General features: G+C 52.6%; 7 protein-coding genes across 7 annotated transcripts; 3 read left to right on the top strand and 4 right to left on the bottom strand.

Annotated features, from left to right (window-relative positions):
• Positions 1-493: 493 nt before the first annotated feature.
• BDP81DRAFT_314900 (enoyl-CoA hydratase/isomerase) lies at positions 494-1636 on the bottom strand (the record flags this gene model as incomplete). The annotated part of the gene is made up of 2 exons (XM_060584041.1): positions 494-1088; positions 1200-1636. 2 exons carry the CDS (start codon positions 1634-1636, stop codon positions 494-496), a joined length of 1032 nt encoding a protein of 343 aa, XP_060447240.1.
• Positions 1637-1979: 343 nt separating this feature from the next.
• BDP81DRAFT_422362 (membrane transporter) lies at positions 1980-3919 on the top strand. Its single transcript, XM_060589983.1, has 3 exons — positions 1980-2578; positions 2639-3655; positions 3720-3919. The coding sequence occupies exons 1-3, from the start codon at positions 2363-2365 to the stop codon at positions 3798-3800; spliced, it is 1314 nt and encodes a 437-aa protein (XP_060447239.1). The 5' UTR covers positions 1980-2362; the 3' UTR covers positions 3801-3919.
• Positions 3920-5202: 1283 nt separating this feature from the next.
• BDP81DRAFT_392079 (uncharacterized protein) lies at positions 5203-6325 on the top strand (the record flags this gene model as incomplete). The annotated part of the gene is made up of 2 exons (XM_060587655.1): positions 5203-6015; positions 6170-6325. 2 exons carry the CDS (start codon positions 5203-5205, stop codon positions 6323-6325), a joined length of 969 nt encoding a protein of 322 aa, XP_060447238.1.
• A 1315-nt stretch (positions 6326-7640) lies between these two features.
• Positions 7641-9001, bottom strand: BDP81DRAFT_422360 (NAD dependent epimerase/dehydratase). The gene has a single exon (XM_060589982.1). It carries the CDS (start codon positions 8795-8797, stop codon positions 7742-7744), a length of 1056 nt encoding a protein of 351 aa, XP_060447237.1. The 5' UTR covers positions 8798-9001; the 3' UTR covers positions 7641-7741.
• A 225-nt stretch (positions 9002-9226) lies between these two features.
• Positions 9227-11166, bottom strand: BDP81DRAFT_422359 (uncharacterized protein). The gene is made up of 3 exons (XM_060589981.1): positions 10779-11166; positions 10069-10707; positions 9227-10011 (listed from the first exon to the last, which is right to left on the bottom strand). The coding sequence occupies exons 1-3, from the start codon at positions 10905-10907 to the stop codon at positions 9388-9390; spliced, it is 1392 nt and encodes a 463-aa protein (XP_060447236.1). The 5' UTR covers positions 10908-11166; the 3' UTR covers positions 9227-9387.
• A 1707-nt stretch (positions 11167-12873) lies between these two features.
• BDP81DRAFT_422357 (uncharacterized protein) lies at positions 12874-13553 on the top strand. The gene has a single exon (XM_060589980.1). The coding sequence runs from the start codon at positions 13022-13024 to the stop codon at positions 13517-13519; it is 498 nt and encodes a 165-aa protein (XP_060447235.1). The 5' UTR covers positions 12874-13021; the 3' UTR covers positions 13520-13553.
• A 746-nt stretch (positions 13554-14299) lies between these two features.
• Positions 14300-16375, bottom strand: BDP81DRAFT_370116 (carotenoid ester lipase; the record flags this gene model as incomplete). Its single annotated transcript, XM_060586603.1, has 3 exons — positions 16083-16375; positions 15149-16012; positions 14300-15078 (listed from the first exon to the last, which is right to left on the bottom strand). The coding sequence occupies exons 1-3, from the start codon at positions 16243-16245 to the stop codon at positions 14300-14302; spliced, it is 1806 nt and encodes a 601-aa protein (XP_060447234.1). The 5' UTR covers positions 16246-16375.
• Between the last annotated feature and the right edge of the window lie 2063 nt (positions 16376-18438).

The raw sequence follows: 18438 nt of genomic DNA, 5'->3' as shown, positions 1-18438 counted from the left end.
AGGGAAGCTGGCAATTTGGCTTGAGAGTCAGCTTGGCACTCAATTCCTCTCATCATAGCCCCAGCTTCGGTCCTAGTCTACATCAAGTCAAGCAAGCAAGCAAATGAGGTTCCCCGCCATTATGAATCTCGATCTCATCCGTGCCGCACCGGGACCCTTCACCGGGACCCACCACCGACACGGAGCCGAGGTGGAGCTTATGTGCTCTGCCCAGCCGACAGACATATCGAAACTTCTCCAAATGCTCATTCATGCATATATTCTTGAAGGGTCTTGTAAGATCAATCGGCTGGAGGTTTCCGAATCGATATTGAAGACTAAACAGAACATTGGACACATCTGTATCTTGGATTTGTAAAGTCTCGAACCATCGAGGTTCTTCTGATGAACTGACCCATGATCATCGTGGTCGCAAGGCCATATCCAAGCCATGTACACATAGCCACCGTGCTTAGATCCTGACAGCTAGATTTTCACACATGCTACATAGCCCTTACTGGCCCTTGAAAACAGGCTTCCTCTTCTCCTGGAACGCCTTGAGCGCCTCATTCCGGTCATCAGTAGCAACAACCCGCTCATACATCTTATTCTCAACCTCCTCCCTCGCCCACGCAACAGCCTGGAGCCCAGCGCGGATCGCAATCGGCCCGCCCTCGCAAATCTCCCCTGCCAGCCTCACGCTCTCGCTCAGCACCGCCTTGCGCGCCGCCAGCAATACGCCTTTATCCTTGTCGCCCTCGCCCGCCTTCTCCGCCTCCTCGTGCGTGATGTCCACCAGCCGGTCCGCGATGCCCAAAAAGTAGGCCTCGGGCGCGGAGACGCGGCGGCCCGTGAGGATCAGGTCGCGCGCGCGGGAGAGGCCGATGAGCGCGGGCAGGCGGTGGGTGCCGCCGGCGCCGGGGATGATGCCTAGGCGCGTCTCGGGGAGGCCGATGAGGGCGTTGGAGGAGAGGACGCGGAAGTGTGTTGAGAGGGCGAGCTCGAGGCCGCCGCCGAGGGCGATGGAGGAGATTGCTGAGATTGTTGGGATCGGGAGGTTCTGGAGGGAGGTGAAGGTCGAGCGGAGGTTGTGGAGGAACTCGTCGGTCCTGCGCAGTAATGTGTTAGCAAGCTAGCTCTTGTATGAAAGGTCGACGAGAGACCAATTAATTGGCCCTCGGCAGGAGTTGGGCTTCGCATAATAAGGGGGGGCAACTTACTCTTCCTGTGTGAAGCCCCGCCTCTCCTTCAAATCCGCGCCAGCGCAGAAGCTCGTCTCGACGGCGCTGGCGAGGATGAGGGCGCGCGTGGGGCCCTTGACGTCCTTTCCGGCGGCGCCGCCAAAGATGGCCTGCGGCGGCACCTCGGCGCCGGTTTCCGGGTCATACTGGGCGTGGACGGCGTCGACCTCGGCGCGCAGCTGGGAGAGGAGGGCTTTGGAGAGGGCGTTACGCGCCTTGGGCCGATTGAGCTCGAGGATGCGGATGTGGCCGGACCCGGGCGCCGGGAGCTGTGTGACGGTGATGAGTGGCTGGTTGGAGTCTGCGGCCGTCGAGTTTGAGTAAAATGCTCTAGCCGCCGCTGCGGATCTGGAGGGTGCTGTTGTGGTGCGCGGGATGCGGATTGCGATCCGGAGAGGGGAGAGACGGGGAGGCATTGTGGCGGTTGAGGAAGACTGCAGTGAAATGCAGAAGCAGAACAAGCCAAAGGAACAAATCCGAGATTGAAGACGGGGGTTCAATTGCGATGATGGGTGTTAAACGATTCGCAGAATTCGATGTCGACGTTGTGCCGGTAGAGTTGGACGTTATGCCGAGGACAGCAACGGAGGAGCAGAAGCTCCATTGGGTGAGCGGGCAATGACGTTCGCACCAATTCGGTTTTGCTCGGCTATTTGTGGAGACCTTTGCACAGCTCTTGGGTTCTCGGTGACGGGAAGCTCCCAGTGAAGATCACCGAGCACGGCAGGCGGGGAGCTTGGATCACACACCTCCTTTACACCGAGACCAAAACCGCCCTTCCTTCCATCGACGATGCTTGGCATTCAACAAAAACACATCAAACAGTCCAAAACACCACGATCGAAGAAGCAATGGACATCAACATGGACACCCGGAAGCAGCCAAGCCAGAAGCTCATCTTATCATCAAGACGCTATCAAGGGGCGCTCTTGGCCCGTGCACAGTGACGTCCACGTTCACCTCACGTTCCTGGTGCCAAGCGCACACGCCAAGCTTTTCTGTCCCTACGCAAGGAACAAGTCTGGCTGAGCTGTCGCGTGTCCCAATCGATTTGCTGCCGCTGTTCTTAAAATCGCGCTTGTTCCCCTTCTCTTGTCCCTCATGTTGCTGGTAGTCCAGTGACTGAAAGACTAGCAGAAATCATGTCAGACAACACGACAGAGAGCATCCTCGTCCCCTTCTTGGGGGCTTTCCAAGCTTCCTTATCAGTGCTGCTCACCATATCCGCCGGTGTCATTGCCGCCCAGTATGGCCTCCTCGACGACCGCAGCAGCAAGAAGATTTCAACCTTTTGCGTCCGGATGGCTCTTCCTGCTCTCCTGATTACGAACGTTGGATCGCAGCTTGACTTGGAGACTGTGAGTTCCCCGGCCCACCCTTCGGCACCTTATATCCGTCTCGTCTGATCCATACACCAGGGAATCCGATACGTCCCCATCATCATCTGGGCCATGTTTTACACCACAGTGTCAATTGGCATCGGCTTCGTCCTGACAAAGGTCTTTGGCATGCCCGACTGGGTCATCCCGGCCATTGCCTTCAATAACACCACCAGTCTGCCCCTCTTGCTCGTGCAATCCCTAGACGCCACCGGAATCCTTAGCTCCATCGATGACAGCTCTGGCGTCGTCACCAAGGCCAAGAGCTACTTCTTGGTCAATGCCATGATTGGCAACTCCCTTACATTTGCTCTGGGGCCGAAACTACTCAATGGCCAGGAAGAGGAAGTCCCTGACAAGGGCGAGGGTGACGATAACGACGACGACAACGAGAGCAACGGCGAAGAAGACATCGAGTCACAAGAGCAGGACGCCGTCGAGCACAACGAGCAGACCTCACTGCTCCCAAATCGCACCGTAACCAGAATTACCCGCACAAAGTACAGCGTCTACGGCAAAGGCAACAAATACTGGTCCAACATATCCCCAACAACCCGCACGGCCCTCGAGTTCATGTATAGTTTCGTCAATGCTCCTGTAATCGGTGCTCTCATCGGCGCTCTCCTCGGTCTCGTCCCCGCCCTCCACCGCCTCTTCTTCAACGAGCCCGAGGAGGGCGGCTACTTCAACGCCTGGCTCACCTCCTCGGTCAAGAACGTCGGCGAGCTCTTTGCCGTACTGCAAGTCATCGTCGTGGGCGTGAAGCTGTCCAAGGCGATCTTGCAGTACAAGAACGGGGAGGACTCGAAGGAGAGCCAGGTTCCTGTCGTGCCGTTCCTGGCTGTCACGTTTGTCAGGTTCATTCTCTGGCCCGTCATCTCGATTGGCGTCATTTATCTCTTGGCTAGCAGGACAGAGCTGCTGACCAAGGATGCGCTATTGTGGTTCTGTCTGATGCTTATGCCGACTGGACCTCCCGCGATGAAGCTATCTGCGCTGGCGGATGTTGATGGGTCTGAGGATTCTTTGAAGATGTTGATTGCCAAGTTTTTGACTGTAAGTTGATATCCTCTGGACACATGCCTCCCAACATTTGTGTTATTTTCTGACAAAATTTTAGATGTCTTATATCGTATCACCTTTGATCTGCTTCACGGTGGTCGGTGCTCTAAAAGCTAGCGAGGCCATCGTTGCCAAGTAGATACTTGGTCTTTGGCTTTCCTAATCGATTGGGATAGATCCCAAGGCCCTAGGTATACCGTACTATCTATATCTAAATAGCCATCTATAATTGGATTACATGCACTCTTGCTTCGTCTATGTCTGCTAAGCAACTCCCATGGACATTTGATAACCACCACTGCTTGACAAGTAGTAGTTCGTGCTGCTGGTTCCCACGATTTTTACTCCCGTCGTATCCTTCAGTCTTAATTGTGTTATCCATCTTTCTACCCTACGGTTCCGTTCACTTTGCCCCTAAACTTTTTGAACGGGGTTAGTTGATTTCACTTGAGCTACACGACAAGCTACATCCCCCAGTAAGGAGGGGTTTTAACGGTACTTTAGTCGATACCTCTACCTTCTTTACATCATATTCAAAGCATAATATTCTAATAGCATAATTACCTAACTCTATGTGATCCATTGAGAAACTTCTATGGTCAGATGTAGTAGGTTATCTTGCAATACTTTGTTACATTCAATACCAGAGTCGTGTTATGCGTTAAGAGTATGTCGATTTTGAGTAAGAGAACAAGAAGCAGAAGACCAAGGTGTTGAGGTTATACTATTTCATCAAAAATGAAAGCTCACATCCTATTTGGTTTGGTAGGTGCTTATAACCACTAACTTCGTTAAATTTGCAGTCTTTCGGGCCATCGTTGAACAACCCCCTTCCCCCCGGCCCAAAGTTCGCATAGGTAGGTTCATCTAAGTTACAGACAATTGAGGAGAGTTGCAGACTCTGAGATGAGGTTAAACGCGTTCCATGACACTTTAATTATAGACCTGACAAAGCTCGAGCAGGGTACCTAGCTGGGACTTTTCTAGAAGATCGTACCGATCAGGGTAATAGGCTCGGTAGAGTATACAACAACGAGAGAATGGGACGTAAATCGCTCGGGATGTGCTTTCAACTCGAAGTGATCAACAAGGGGCACAAGATGTATTCTGATAACGTCAAGTGCCTTTGTATGTATGTTCTTACAAGACTTTGAAATCTCCTTGATGTCTGCCGCATTCACCATCGTTGGAGATAGTCATCCTACTTCCTATGGTCAAGCCCGGATGAGTCGTCCGAACCAAATCATCCCGAATGCCCCCTTCACCATTTCCGTACTCTATGCCAACCCAGAGCTCTCCGTGATAATGTGATTCACTCATGAACCTCTCACCCCGTCTTCACCATCAAAGCTGCCGCTCTTCAAGTATCCGCTTCTCACATGACTTCCAAGTTCCGGTGCCTTCTACCTTGCCCACTACCCTAAATATTTCCACAAAGCCTTCCTTCCTTCCAACGGAGAAAATATCTTTTCGAATCCATCTCCATTTTCCATCAAACCACATCTTCCAACGCGGACATCGTCAATACATCGACCGCGAAGATGTGGACTGGACGCGGCATCGAGCAAGCTATCGCCCGCAAGAGACAGGGACGCCGCGGAGGCCACGACACTGCCATGGCAGTAGACAATACCGCCATGGAAGTCGACAACACCACCGTGGACGTCGAGAACATCACTCCGGGAGTCAAAAACCTCGCCATCACCGACGTCCAGCGCCGCTGCATGCTCCTCGCCATCCCCTACGAGATCCGTCGCAAGATCTACATCGAAGTCGTCACGGGCTCCGAAGTCACCTGCGCCCCCTACAACCGCGCTGTCACCCGCCTCATCGGACGCCAGCGTCGCGGCCGTGGCGCCGCCCCTCTCGCCTTCACCGCCACGGAAGAGCACAGCACCTTCCTCCTGACCTGTCGCCAGATCTACGAGGAAGTCCGCTCCATCTACTGGGCCCACTCCCTCGTCGACGCTGGCAAGCAGCACTTCCGGGCCGTGGAGAAATTATTCAGCTCTTTCGCAAAGCAGAACGCCGAGCATATCCAGGGCGTCGTCGGCAACGTCAGATTCTCCCTGCAGCCTGCTGGTTTCCTCCAGTCCTTCCCGCGCGTCAAGACGGTTCGGCTTTCCAACCCCCTTGTCACCCACTTTGCGTATGAGACTTTTGCCAGTGTCGTCAAGGATGAGGAGTCCATTGTTGTGCATATCAAGAACAGAATGGAGTTCAAGGGCTTGGATAAGTTGATTGCGGATGTCCGGTTCAGCGAGGGTGTTCAGTTCTTGGTTGCTGCTGTCTTGATTGGTCACCCTGTCAAGAACGACGGTACTCTTGGTGAGGATAAAACCCACAAGTACAAGGTTAGTTATTTTCCATTCGTCGCGGGATTGAGTTTATCGCTCTTTTCTTGACATGGCTCGGATATTTCGGGGTGTCCTTTCTTTTTCTTCCTTTTGGTCCTCCTTCCCTCCAACGCGGAACCTCATGCTGACCTTGATCCTTTTCAAAATTTAGCACTGTTTCTACAACATGACCACTGGCAAGCTCTTTGCCATCGACTTCGAGAGTATCCGCGGCCCAATCTCCCTTCGCGAGACCGACGAGGACGACATCAATCTCGGCAATTTCGAGCATGTCTTGGAGGGTCGCTACCTTCGCGGCAATGAGTGATGGAATCACATGTCGACGCCTAACCATATCATGTCATCGTCTGAAAATTTGAAGATGTGTAGTGTCACTTCGCCATGGAGTTGAAGGAGGGCGAAGTATTGAGGCGGCGAGAGTCGAAATTGTACCATTGAAGTGGTGTTTCAAGAATGGATACGGAGGAATTGACAGAGTCTGATGACAGCAGATACGAAGACTACAATGCATCAATGATCGAGCCTCTGGTCTCTGATAATACACCTCGTGACACGTGATTGAGAAGCTTCAGGATCCCCATTAGAAGCCACTTCAATTGACTTGGCTAAAGGAGAAGCCTGTAACATAGTTTAGATTAGCATAGACCATGTCGGCATAGCGCCCGGCACGTCCTTTTGTTACCAGACGTTAAATACATCATCATCATCATCATCATCATGGCTAAAGGAGAAGGAGAATAAAGTTCATTGAGTAATTAGGAGGGTGACAGTCACCAGTCAATCGGACTCCGTCATGGGAGAAAAGCTGGGTAATAGGCAAGAAGCGGACTTAGCGGGGAGAAAGGATGTCAGCAAGGATGCCAAGAGATCACTTAAAGTACCCTTGAACCCTGATCACCATGTTCATCTAAAGGCACGGGCGAGCTGTAATTGATGCTGACTCGATCCATTCCTCGAGCTGACTCGGATTGGAATGAAGGATGATGGGTGTATCGACTTGTTTGATTGGTGGATTTGGTCTTGATTCGGACTCGCTTTTGACTGCTTAGGTATTTACTGATTACTATCTCATCAATCTTGATACATTAGCCAAGACTGTTCCAAATTAAAGGGCTCTGTATCTTCAACTATGTTGACTAGTATGGTGTTGGGCTCTCAGTATGGAGATATAAAGAACATCACCTTCCCATACAAAATCACTAACCTCATTGACACTTTGACAGACCTGCTCGACAGTTTTACACAGCCGAATCGCCGCAAACCATCTCTCCAGTCAATCAATCTACAAAATGCAGTTCCAGACGATCTTCGTTGCCGTTGCCGCTCTCATGACCGCGAACGGTGTAGCCGCCAACAGCTGCTCGCTCTGGAATGGCAAGTCATGCCCTGCCAATCAGCCTCAGACCTGCGGCGACGGATGTTGCTGCGAAGTGGACTTCGTCGGTTGTACATGCTAAAAGTATGAGGTGAGAATTTTACTTACACAGCCACATCGTTGTTTATAAGCTTTCAGTTGACGGAAACAACTCAGGACTGAGAAGTGACCCTACTGGCTTGGGGTTGTACTACCTGGATTTGGCGAGGTGTCTCTACACAAAGGGGGGTTTGGGAAATTAACAAAGTGGTGAATCTTCAGTATCAGGGTAGCTTGTGCCCTTTCTTCGAACTTATTTTCTCACATTCTAGAGTATGGGCTCAATAGCAAAGAAGAAAACATGAGTATCTAGAAATACCTCTCATAAGCCTTGGCAGCATCCAAGATCATCTTATCGAAAGGAATCCAACCCTGGCCAGTGGCCTTTGAAGCTTTCGACGCATCGACCCTTCGTGACTCGGGTGGCTCGCCGTAGTCTTCCAAATACCCCTTGCCTGGCTCTCCCTCTTGGATAATGTCCCTTCTATCAGGGTACGCCTTCCTCAACAGGTCGCAATAAGCCTGGATGTTGGCAAAGTTACCGTTTCCACCAGCAATGTAGCGCTGCCCATCGGCCACGTCCGGCCTATCGGCAGCAAACACGATAATCCGCCCAACATCCCGAGCATCGACGTGCGTCCCGTTTCCAGGCCCCACAGGCGGCAACTCCTCGCCGCTCATGACGCGATACGCAATGATGGCAGTATCGCTGAGCCTCTTGGGGTCTTCGGGGAGAATGAGCGGCGGACCAGCAACCCACACGGGATTGACCGCCGTCATGCTGAAGTTGATCTTCGCCTTATTCTTCTCCTTGAAGTCCCAGAAAGCGCGTTCTCCCTTCACCTTGCTGGCGCCATAAATCTGATGACCCGTCGCCTCGGCGCCCGCATTCTCGAGAATCTCCTCCGCCTCATCATTCCAGTCCGCTTCCGAGAAAACCCGCCCCTGGAACTTGGGACTCGATCCCCGGATCGCCACAATGGACGACATGTACACGAAAGACTTTAAACCGGCCTCCTTTATCGCCGATTCAAGGATGCCGAGCGTGCCCTGCACGGCCGTCCCTAGGACCTCCTCGACATTTGTGTTGGCGAAGCTGACGGGGGTCGCGAGGTGGGCTATGGAGGTGACGCCTTTGAGTGCTTCGTCAAAGGCGCCTGGGATTATGATGTCTGGGACGATGGCCGTAGACAGCTGGCCTGATGAGGCTTGTAAGGGAAGGGCGGCGGTGAGCTCGTCTGCGGAGCGCTGGGTTCTGACGGCGGCGCGGACGGAGTAGCCGGCTAGGAGGTAGGCTTCGACTGTTCGGGCTCCGATGAAGCCGTTTGCGCCTGTGACTAGGGCCAGACCTTTTGTTGACGACATTGTTGAGGCTTGGTTGGGATTTATTGGGATGGAAAGAGTGAAGCAGATGACCCCGACAGAGAGCAGCTTTCAGGAAGTTTTCTGGGCGTGATGCTTCTAGGTAATGGAATGGTATTGTGGTTATCTATTTCCCCAAGGAGTCAAAGATGGCATGAAGTTGGTTGAATGAGACATATGTGGTCTTGGCCCGGCTTTAAGTGCTAAGTACGATATAATGGACTAGTAGTCTTATCGCCATTTTATCCCCGTGTCTTTGTCAGAAACCCCTCCACGGATAGCGCAATGACGCTTTTGTTCCTAGCGTGCAGCGAGGCGCTTTCGGTCCCGGTCAAATTTTGGCGCGGTGAGGGCCGCGCTCATTCATAAACCGACACGGCCTTACGAGGTGATGAGTAAACATCATGTTCACTTCTCAGTACATGATTCTGAGTAGCGCTTATGTGGTCTCGTGGATCATCTGAAATCGTTCTCATTCCATACAATTGTCGCTGCTGGGTGTATTGCTATCGAAATGCCTCGCCAAATCTCAATCCTGTCTACCTGAACCGTTTCTTTAGTAACCAAGGTGAAGGAAACATGTATCTTCCACATTATTTGTCAAGTCCTCCGGCCTCACGGACGGCCGACTGCGTATTGTTGGCATGAGAACCAGTCTCAATCATCCTGGCTACCTCCGCATCATCATGCGGCGCCCTCACCTTACCGACAGTCGTGAAATCAGACCGCGGCCGCTTCACAATGATACCCTCTCTCGCCTCGCCCAACGCGCCACCAACACCAGCCTGCCCCGTCCGCAGCGCGGCAAGCGACTTGTGGCGCTCCGAAAGGAGCTCATCCTCGGCTTCCCAGCTGAGCGAGAGCAGTGCGTTCTCCTTGGGCCGGACGGCCGGGTGGGTGAAGAGGGAGAGCACGCAAGGTCTCTCGCCGCTGGTCTCGGTGTTGCGGCCCGTGCCGTGCCAGATGCGGCCCTCAAAGATCATGGCGGTGCCGGCGGGCGCCTCGCAGGCGATTGTGCCCTCGCTGGTGAAGACGTTGCGGGGGCGGACGTTCTTGTTGTGTGAGCCGGGGAAGATGCGGGTGCCGCCGTTCTTCTCGGTGAAGTCGCACAGGAGCCAAGAGATGTTGAGGGCGCAGGGCTTGGTGCGGCCGTGGCCCATGATGCCTTGGTCCCAGTGGAGGACTTGGGGCATACCACCGGGGCGGGCGATGTTGATCTGTTACCCTAGTCTTAGTAATTTGGCCCTTTTTATGAGAAGGAAGAGGGTGCTTACGTTGTAGGACCACAAAAGGGGGTTGTTGCAGCCGAGGTACCACGGCACAACCTCATCGATCAGGGGGTGGTTCAGCAGGTCGAGGAACTCTTCTCCCTTGTTGAAGATGTTCCAGATGCGCTGGTTGGGCTTCTTCGGGCCGCCATCAAACGTCGCCACGCCAGCATTACGTTCGCCAGCTGCCTGCTCCTGGGCACCCTTCTTGAGAACGGCGACTTGCTCGGGGGTAAGCGCGTTCTTCATCAGACCATAGCCCCACTTCCTCAAGTCACGCTTAACCTGCTCGATATCCTCCGTCGGCTTGGGCAGCTCGTCGAGGTTGAGCTCGTCCTTTGTCGTCGGGGCATCCGTGGGGTTCGGGGTGATGAGGTCTGCGAAGCGGATGGCCAGGGGGTAGTCACCCTTTGTGGGGACGGCCGACATGAAGACGGCGGTCTGCGGGTCGTCACGGCCCTCGACCAGGTCTTCGAACCGCTCCGGACGCCATGTGAGCTCAAAGGCGGGCTCGGCGCCGTCGGTGGGTGCCGAGTCGAGGAGCTTGACTGGGCTGGAGCGGGCATCGATGTAGACGGGGTCCGGGTCCGTGAAGTCGCCTTCGGCAAAGGTGACCTTGGCCAATGCGTTGAGCTCTTCGAATGCCTAAACCCCGGTCACTCATGGGTTAGTAAAGATGGCTCCTCCAATGGTTGGCTTGTTCGTGGAGTTATTACCTGTAGCTTATCAGCAAGGATCAGCCGTGCGAGGTTGCTCTGTGCTGTGAAGCGCTGGGCTTTGTTTCCGTAGTTGACGGAGCTGAAGTCAAGGGCCCCGAGGGGCTTGGAAGGTGCTGGCATAGACATATTGTTTGAAATAGACGCTAGATTGATGCTCAAGAATGGTAAGATGATGAGAAGTGCAGATGATTGAAGAATGGTACATATGCCGCTACTGCTGGGAAGGCCCAAACAGTTATATGTCCAGAATTCACGATACTGCTAGGATGAGAGTATCTGCTTCATGTCTGGGCATGTCGCCTCGCAACTCTAATCGAGTCGTTGTTGAAGCAACGCCATACGCGAATGAAGCGTTACGGACAACAGCATCGTAGACTTTGACCGATGCCGTGCTCGCGTAGCTGCGCCGGGCCCGGGTTGCGAACAGAGTTGCAACGTTTCTCAACGTCGGTTCCCCTCGGTTTCTCGGTCTCGCTCTCGGTCTCGCTCTCAGTTGTTTTGTACATGATTGAGATTGGGCTTGACGTCGTACTCCCCCTCAAAAACTCTGGGGTCGCTGAACTCAATTATAATCAGCCAGCAAACCCGTAAGAGAATCTGGATTACATTTAAAGAAGGGCTGTGTAGGCACAGCTAGCAGGCATCAAGTCGTAAGGGCCCTGCAAAAGGTAGATAATCAACGTAACCCCTTGCTAGTGGCAAGGATTTAGGATAGATTACACTAAAAACCTTCGTGCGGGATGCGATGATTAGCCTCTTGGCTGCCACGCTGCCGGTACCACAGTAGCTGGGAGCTTGGTTCACCTCGCCTCGTCCCTGCGCCCCCTTATCCCCCCGACGCTAGATCGCACGAACTTAAGTGCGCCGGACGATCCCGCGGGCGGCGGCAGTTGAAGCACCGCTCCGCGGCGTGGCGTTCTTGGGTTCGGGCAGTAAAGGTCCCCGGGCCGTCCGGGGTGGATTCCGGGGCACGCCGTACAAGGAAGCTTTTCGCCGAGTGACTCGCTCGGCGGGACTAGTTGGTGGGCACTGAAATTTGTCAGTGGACCGTGCCTAATGAGTTTCTGCCATAATTGTCATTCGGGTCGATGACAATCTTTCCTGCTTGATTCTTTTGGTCTTGTTTGGAAGCCATCAGATATTATCCGTCGTAGAGTACTTTGTTCACCTTGAAGACTTTTGTGAGATATTCACAATGTCCTTTTCACACAAAAAGGTTATGACTGCGGAATTTCGGTGGCACGCTAGCCGCCTGTGTCAGTTTCGGTGTGACGTGTATGCGTAAATAAAGTAGGGATGACACTTGGTAATTAGATACTTCCCCATGGAGATCTGTAGTCCATCGAGTTCAGCGGCCTCGTCTTCGTCTTCGCCATAGCACCCGGGTAATAGTTGACATAACTTCAACCCAACCCAATGAGGCGCAACTAAACTCTGGAGCGGTTGTTCGGCATCGAAAATGCCTAGCTTGCAAAAGACATGGCTCATGACCCGGGTAGGATGCGGGTAAGGACTTATGCTCCACCGGCTGTGCGGCATCAGGATGGACCGGCAGCGCCATGAAGCTCGCCGGCGCCTACATGTGGGGCGAGAGCTACGCGGCAGCAAAGGAGAACAACGTCGTCGTTGTGGGCGGAGGAAGCTCGACCGTCTGCAACATGGGAGGATGGATGCAGGGCGGCGGCCACGGCCCAGCCAGTCACACTTTCGGTCTCGGCGCCGATCAGGTGCTTGAGGCCGAGCTGATCCTCGCTAACGGCACCGCCCTCACTGTCAACGCTTGCCAGCATCAGGATTTGTACTATGCCATTCGTGGCGGAGGTCCCAGCTCCTACGGTGTTGTTGTGTCCACTATGGTCAAGACGTACCCGCAAGTCACCGTGGCTGCTCAAAACCTGCAGTTTGGTGCACCTACAGGAACTTCCAAGGCCGCTTTCCTGGACGCGCTCGCAACTCTCTACACATCTATTCCGGAGCTCGTGGAGGCTGGCTTTGCTGGCTACAGCCACTGGCAGGTTGACGGACAGTCTGCCTCCTTCAACAACTGCACCACGACGTACGAACACTCCATCTATGTCTTCAACAAGACCGCTGCGGAGGCTGAGGCCGCGGGCAAGAGCCTTCTCGACAAGATTTAAAAGTTCAACGGCACCCTCTTTGTCAACTCCAGCTATGTGGCTTTTGACGACTACTGGACCTTCTTCGAAAAGGTCAGCGCCGATAACAACCCCGTCGGCCTCATGGCCGCTTCCGGATCCCGCCTCCTCGACATAGAAGCCGTCAGTAACTTCATAAGCGTCCGTGGTCTGGTCGAGACCTTGGCCGGAAAGACGGGTGAGTACGTCACAAATGTAATCTCCATCGTCTTTGGCGGCCAAGTCTGGGCCGATGCTGCTCAGGAGTACTCCGCCGTTCTTCCCGCCTGGCGTACGGCCGTCCTGCACCAGTCTGTCGCGTGCATTCTCAGTGCTGGCGTCAGCGATGCCCGCTTCAAAGAGGTCCATGACGACGTCACGTTCAACAAGATTGGCGCTATGAAGACTCTTGCCCCCAACATGGGATCGTACATGAACGAGGGCGACGCCTTTGATCCGGATTGGAAGGTCGATTACTACGGTGCAAACTACAACAGACTTCAGTGTATCAAGGAGTACTACGACCCTGGCGAGCTCTTCTACTGCCCGACTTGTGTGGGAAGAGGACTCCGTTGGGCGTTTGTGCCGCGCGTAGTTGGATAAGATGAAGAATCTACTTCACATTCTGGTGTATCCATACCTCTCTAGTGGACAACTGATGACATAGAGAGGCCTAAACTTTTAATTCTGAATCAATAGACTTTCAATAGACTTTTCGCACTAACACTTGGAGCTTCATGATACTTATTGATGCGTATTATCACGCGAATTTGCATGGCTCTACGGAGTGGATGAGTACAGCGAAGCTCACTTGTTAACCGGTGAATCTGCACGAGAGACGCATCATCTGTGAACGGAATTTTAAAGTTTCAGAACTGCTCGAAAAACAAGGATGCTACATCCAATTTCATCTGTGAATTTGACTGTGTTCCATTAGAAAATTGCATTAGTAGGTGTGATCTTCCCGCCAGCTTGTAGTGATTGGGGGCGTTCTTCAGACACTTCAATGTTCTTATCACTCCATATAAAATGGCGGTTTAAATAAGGTATTCTCTAGTTCAGTTGACGTAAGGCCAAGATGTTTGCCGGCCGTTCAGAGGGATTGTCAATTGACGAGATTCTCAAGAATCGAAGTTCACAATACTCTTGAGGGACCATGGCATAAAGTATCTTGATAATTATTCACACACGTTTCTATCTAGCGACCCTATGATAAACACTACGTACTGAACTACTGTTTTGAGTATGTACGAGACAAAAACGATGAAGTTTCAGTCTCGAAAGAACTCGTAAGGGCTTCATACTTGGCAAGTATACTGTATGTGGGCCCATACATCTTTACAAGATACTTAGTTGATAGTAGTCAGAGAGATGGACGGGAGTCTAAAGCAAGAAAGAGTCAGGGTGGTCGTTGATGAACTGCATAGCCTCAACACGCCAGTCATCCCTGGTAACATCAGGCCCGCTCTCCTTGAAGTTGTACGTCTCCAAGCCCTCCTCAGAGTACCTCGGCCACTCAGCAAAGTCCAGACCATGGTTGTTCGGGTCCAGAGTGCGGATGAAGGAGATAGCAGTGGCCTGGTAAGCCTGGGTATTCTTGCTCAAAGCATACGGCAGACCAGCAAACATGTAAAACCACACGTCGAAAGCATGGAATGAACCCAACACGGGCAGATGCGTCAACACGCCGAGGTCCGGCAGCAGACCCGCCGACGGGATGCTCACGTCGGTGACGTAGTTCCACACGGTTTGATCCGAGACGTTGTAGTGCGCGAGGAGGTTGCGGCGCTGCGCCTGGAAGCTGAAGTCGCCCACCACAGCGGCCAGGCGCTTGAAGTTGGGCGTGACGGCGTTGAGAATGCCTGTGTTAAAGGGGGAGCCCTTGGTGATGTCTGCAGGGTAAAGCTTCATGAGGCCGGCCATGTCGGCGTCGGATGCCTTGGGCCACCAAATTGTCTGGAAGTAGTTGGCGAAGTCCTCATCTGAGAGGGTCTCGAGCTGGGCGAGGAGAGAGAAGAGGGTGCCCTCATCGCGCATGTCGCCGGTGATCAGTGGCACCGAGGCCATCTTGCCGGCTGCGGCGAGGCGGTGGGGAGAGTCCTTGAGGTGCTTCCCGTCGGGACGGAGGGTCCATGTCGAGGCAAGGGAGCGAGGCCCAAGGACTAGTTGGAAAGCATATTGTTAGCAAATGATCAAGACACGAGTTATACGGTGTACCGAGAGTGAACTTACGCATTCCCTCCTCGTTGACCGAGGCCATGATATCATCAAAGTCAGCAACCTTCAGGCAAGCAATCTTGTCCGATGCACTCGCACACCCAGTCCTCTCAACCATGTGATCAAAGAAAGGCTGGGCTCGTTCGGCACTCTCAACCATGACCGGACCTCCTGACAAGGCCATGGCACCGCGAAATAAGTCGGTAGCGCCCTCGCCCTCGTCCCAGAGCAGATGCGCCACAACGGACCAGCTACCAGCTGACTCGCCCATGATGACGACCTGATCAGGGTCACCACCGAAGTCAGCAATGTGCTCCTGCACCCACTGCATCGCAACCCGCTGGTCCTCGAGGCCGAGGTTGAGAAGCCCCGCCTCCTCCATCTCTCGCGACGCAGAGAAGCCAAAGGCGTTGAGACGGTAGTTCGCCGAGACGCCGATGATGGGTTGGCCCAGATCGACCGAGGTCCGGACAAGGCCGCCTACATTGTAGTTGAGCAACTCGCCGCGGATCACGTCCGTCTCACTGGTGTCGGTGAAGGGGCTGCCGACCTCGTAGCCGCCGCCATGGATCCAAATTACCACGGGCAGCTTGTCACCCTTGGTGACGTCCACTGGAGTCTGGACATTGATGAGGAGGCAGTCTTGGCTGCGGGCTCGGCGTATGGTGTTGAAAACCGTATCGGCGAGGGCGCCCACGACGGGACCGATTTGCGTGCCAAGTTTGCCCAGGACCAGACTGCTGTTTGAGTCAGTGGTCAGGATCGAGGCCGTTGTCTTTTGCGGACAGATTGGGCCATAGTCGCTGGCATCGAAGTCACCTAGCTGCTCGGTGTAGAGCTGCGAGTGCTCGAAGCGGCCAGCTGAGGCGAAAGGGATGCCTTGGGCGAGTTAGCAATGCCACTTTCGGCAAATCTTTTTTGTTATCCCTATTGACTCATGAAAACGTACCCAAGAACTCCTTGATGTTCCCGTTTACACGCCCGGTGATGTTGGCATAGGCGATCTCGACCTTGGGGTTCAAGGTTTCGCGGGATGTGATGGGCTTTGCAGCGACCAGGGCAAAGTGGGATGCCGCAAAGAGGGCCGTGAGCCCAGTCCATTTGGACGACATGATAGAGTAGTGAAAAGAGTGACAGATGTGATTAAGGAGTGTAAGTCAGAGTTGCATGCTCAACTCGTCAGTTGGATATCGAGTGGTGCAGAAACGGAACAAAACGAGTGAAGCCGCAGAGAGCAAAGATTGAAGCTGCTTCTTGCATGATGCTCACGAACCCTTGAACTCAAGGGGCGCGGTAGTTGTATTCCACGAACTCAATCTGTTCCCCCAATATCCGTACACCGAACATTCCGGACCCTCACTGCTTCAATTACGATCATCCTGAGAAGTGCCAAAGAAGTCTTGAAGGACGGAACATGCTCCGTCCTGCTATCTTTCCAACCCCAATTGAATAAAGTGTCAGGGTCGTCAGGCGACAGAGATGCTTTTATTAGTTAGTCATGGCTAAAGCTCAAGAAGAAATGTTTGGTGACGATCAACGCTGCTCCATATCCTTAATGGAGTTGAGTCTGGAGACTGGGGGCTTCTGGGTTAATATGTTTTCTAAGTTTTTGAGCAGTTCAAATTTTATTTTACCCCTTTTGATATATACCCATGGAGTATTGCCCAACGTGGACGCCGATCACTGAATCTGGCTGACACCCCTCTCAGGTCGATATTGGGCGGTGTATGGATGTCATCGCCGCCGCGCCGGCCTTGATTTCTCCGAAAACTTTCCCAAAAACTCTCCGGAGTTCGGACCAGGGGCCGGCATATGGAAGGTTCAGCACTGCATGCTTCTCAAGATGAGAACCAAGATGAGTCCTTGTCTCCTTATCTCGATCTCTAGGGAGTCTATGACCAGTTCATCTGGTAGTGACCAAGCATCGGGAACCGATGGGATGTCGATTCCTTTTTGTAACCCCCCTTGTCCGAGTATTCAACATCGCAGGGGATCATATCGACCCCTGGCTATCATTCTACGAGGGTGGACCACGCGGCACCGGGATGCCGCCGATATTGAAGTCGGGAACAACAGGCCTCCGTTGATGACAAACAAAACTTTCTCATGAGCACGGACGTGACTCAGGCCATGGGTTTGAAACTGTCACGAAATAGGAATAGCATCAGCACTCTGTAATCAGCCCATCACGTACGTTATCACGTGATTCTCTCATTTATTTCTATATAGCACCTTTCCTTACTCGATCCTATTTAGGTTAATATAAACCACTTTTACTATACTTCATATAACGTAGTTCATAAGCGAGTGAGCCACTTTTCTTTGATTTCGTACAACCTACCTCTCCCTTTATTTTTCTCCACCTACAACCATAGTGCGATATTCAAATAAAAGCGATTTAGTTCTAGCGCTTAATACGCTCCAATCTAATCTAAAATTAAGCATACGAAAAGCTATATTAACCTATAATATATCTCGCACAATTCTTCAACGACGACAAGCTAGCTAACTTACTAGATACGATACACGACCTCATAACCAAAATTTAACCTTGTATAAAGAGGAGACTATTATGCGATATATTATTAACCTGGATTCACAAGCGTTTTCGCCTCGCCTAAGCGCTGTTCGAGAAATGGCCGATCGATTACTTCGCGACCGCGGCGCACGATGCGTCGGAATAAACTAGGCCTTAAATTTTATATAACGATAACCTGAGCTCTAGACGTATTTTAATTAAAAAATCGACTATTAGAGAGTCCTTTATAAAGATCTAGATATATATTACGCTTAGTTTTCCCTCGTATAAAATACAATCGCGAAGTACCGGATATATAACGTACTTGATAAGCGAGCTGCCCAGACAAGCGAGCTGCCCACCCAACCGCGTTCATCCTTCCTCCTCACTTCTAATGCGTATCACGCCACAAATAATCATGTCGTCACAAAGCAAAGAGGCCCAATTGAACTTAGCAGTCAAGGCTATCCAAAAAAACCCTAAACTCAGCATTCGAGCCGCAGCAAGAATCTATTCAGTCCCCCCTAGGACCCTAGTGTTACAACCCAACATGCATGACCAAGAACAGGGCCTGCCCCGCAGGCTCGCGGCGGTTATAATACACCACATATGCAGGAGATAAGGGACACTAGGCACCCTCTCACGGAACGGAAGAACTATGGTACAAGTCACGTGATGATAAGATAAGATATGAGCGGCCATGGTGGGGCCATGAGCGCTCATGCCAAGTAATGAGCGCTCATGCCGAACAATGAGCGCTCATGCCGAACGATGAGCGCTCACCCGA

Source organism: Colletotrichum phormii, assembly GCF_030913505.1.
Source record: "Colletotrichum phormii strain CBS 102054 chromosome Unknown BDP81scaffold_6, whole genome shotgun sequence".
Classification (NCBI taxonomy): Eukaryota; Fungi; Ascomycota; class Sordariomycetes; order Glomerellales; family Glomerellaceae; genus Colletotrichum; species Colletotrichum phormii.
Note: the sequence above shows the minus strand (reverse complement) of the source record. Positions and strands in the feature narration are given on the sequence as shown.

What these genes read in the sequence shown, in the direction of transcription:
- BDP81DRAFT_422362 (XM_060589983.1), top strand. Translation starts at nt 2,363, where the DNA reads ATGTCAGACAACACGACAGAGAGCATCCTCGTCCCCTTCTTGGGGGCT. An exon ending in CGCAGCTTGACTTGGAGACT is followed by an intron (nt 2,579 to 2,638) that starts GTGAGTTCCCCG and finishes TCCATACACCAG; the next exon opens with GGAATCCGATACGTCCCCAT. An exon ending in TGATTGCCAAGTTTTTGACT is followed by an intron (nt 3,656 to 3,719) that starts GTAAGTTGATAT and finishes ACAAAATTTTAG; the next exon opens with ATGTCTTATATCGTATCACC.
- BDP81DRAFT_422360 (XM_060589982.1), bottom strand. Translation starts at nt 8,797, where the DNA reads ATGTCGTCAACAAAAGGTCTGGCCCTAGTCACAGGCGCAAACGGCTTC.
- BDP81DRAFT_422359 (XM_060589981.1), bottom strand. Translation starts at nt 10,907, where the DNA reads ATGTCTATGCCAGCACCTTCCAAGCCCCTCGGGGCCCTTGACTTCAGC. An exon ending in TCCTTGCTGATAAGCTACAG is followed by an intron (nt 10,708 to 10,778) that starts GTAATAACTCCA and finishes ACCGGGGTTTAG; the next exon opens with GCATTCGAAGAGCTCAACGC. An exon ending in CCCTTTTGTGGTCCTACAAC is followed by an intron (nt 10,012 to 10,068) that starts GTAAGCACCCTC and finishes CTAGGGTAACAG; the next exon opens with ATCAACATCGCCCGCCCCGG.
- BDP81DRAFT_422357 (XM_060589980.1), top strand. Translation starts at nt 13,022, where the DNA reads ATGGCCGCTTCCGGATCCCGCCTCCTCGACATAGAAGCCGTCAGTAAC.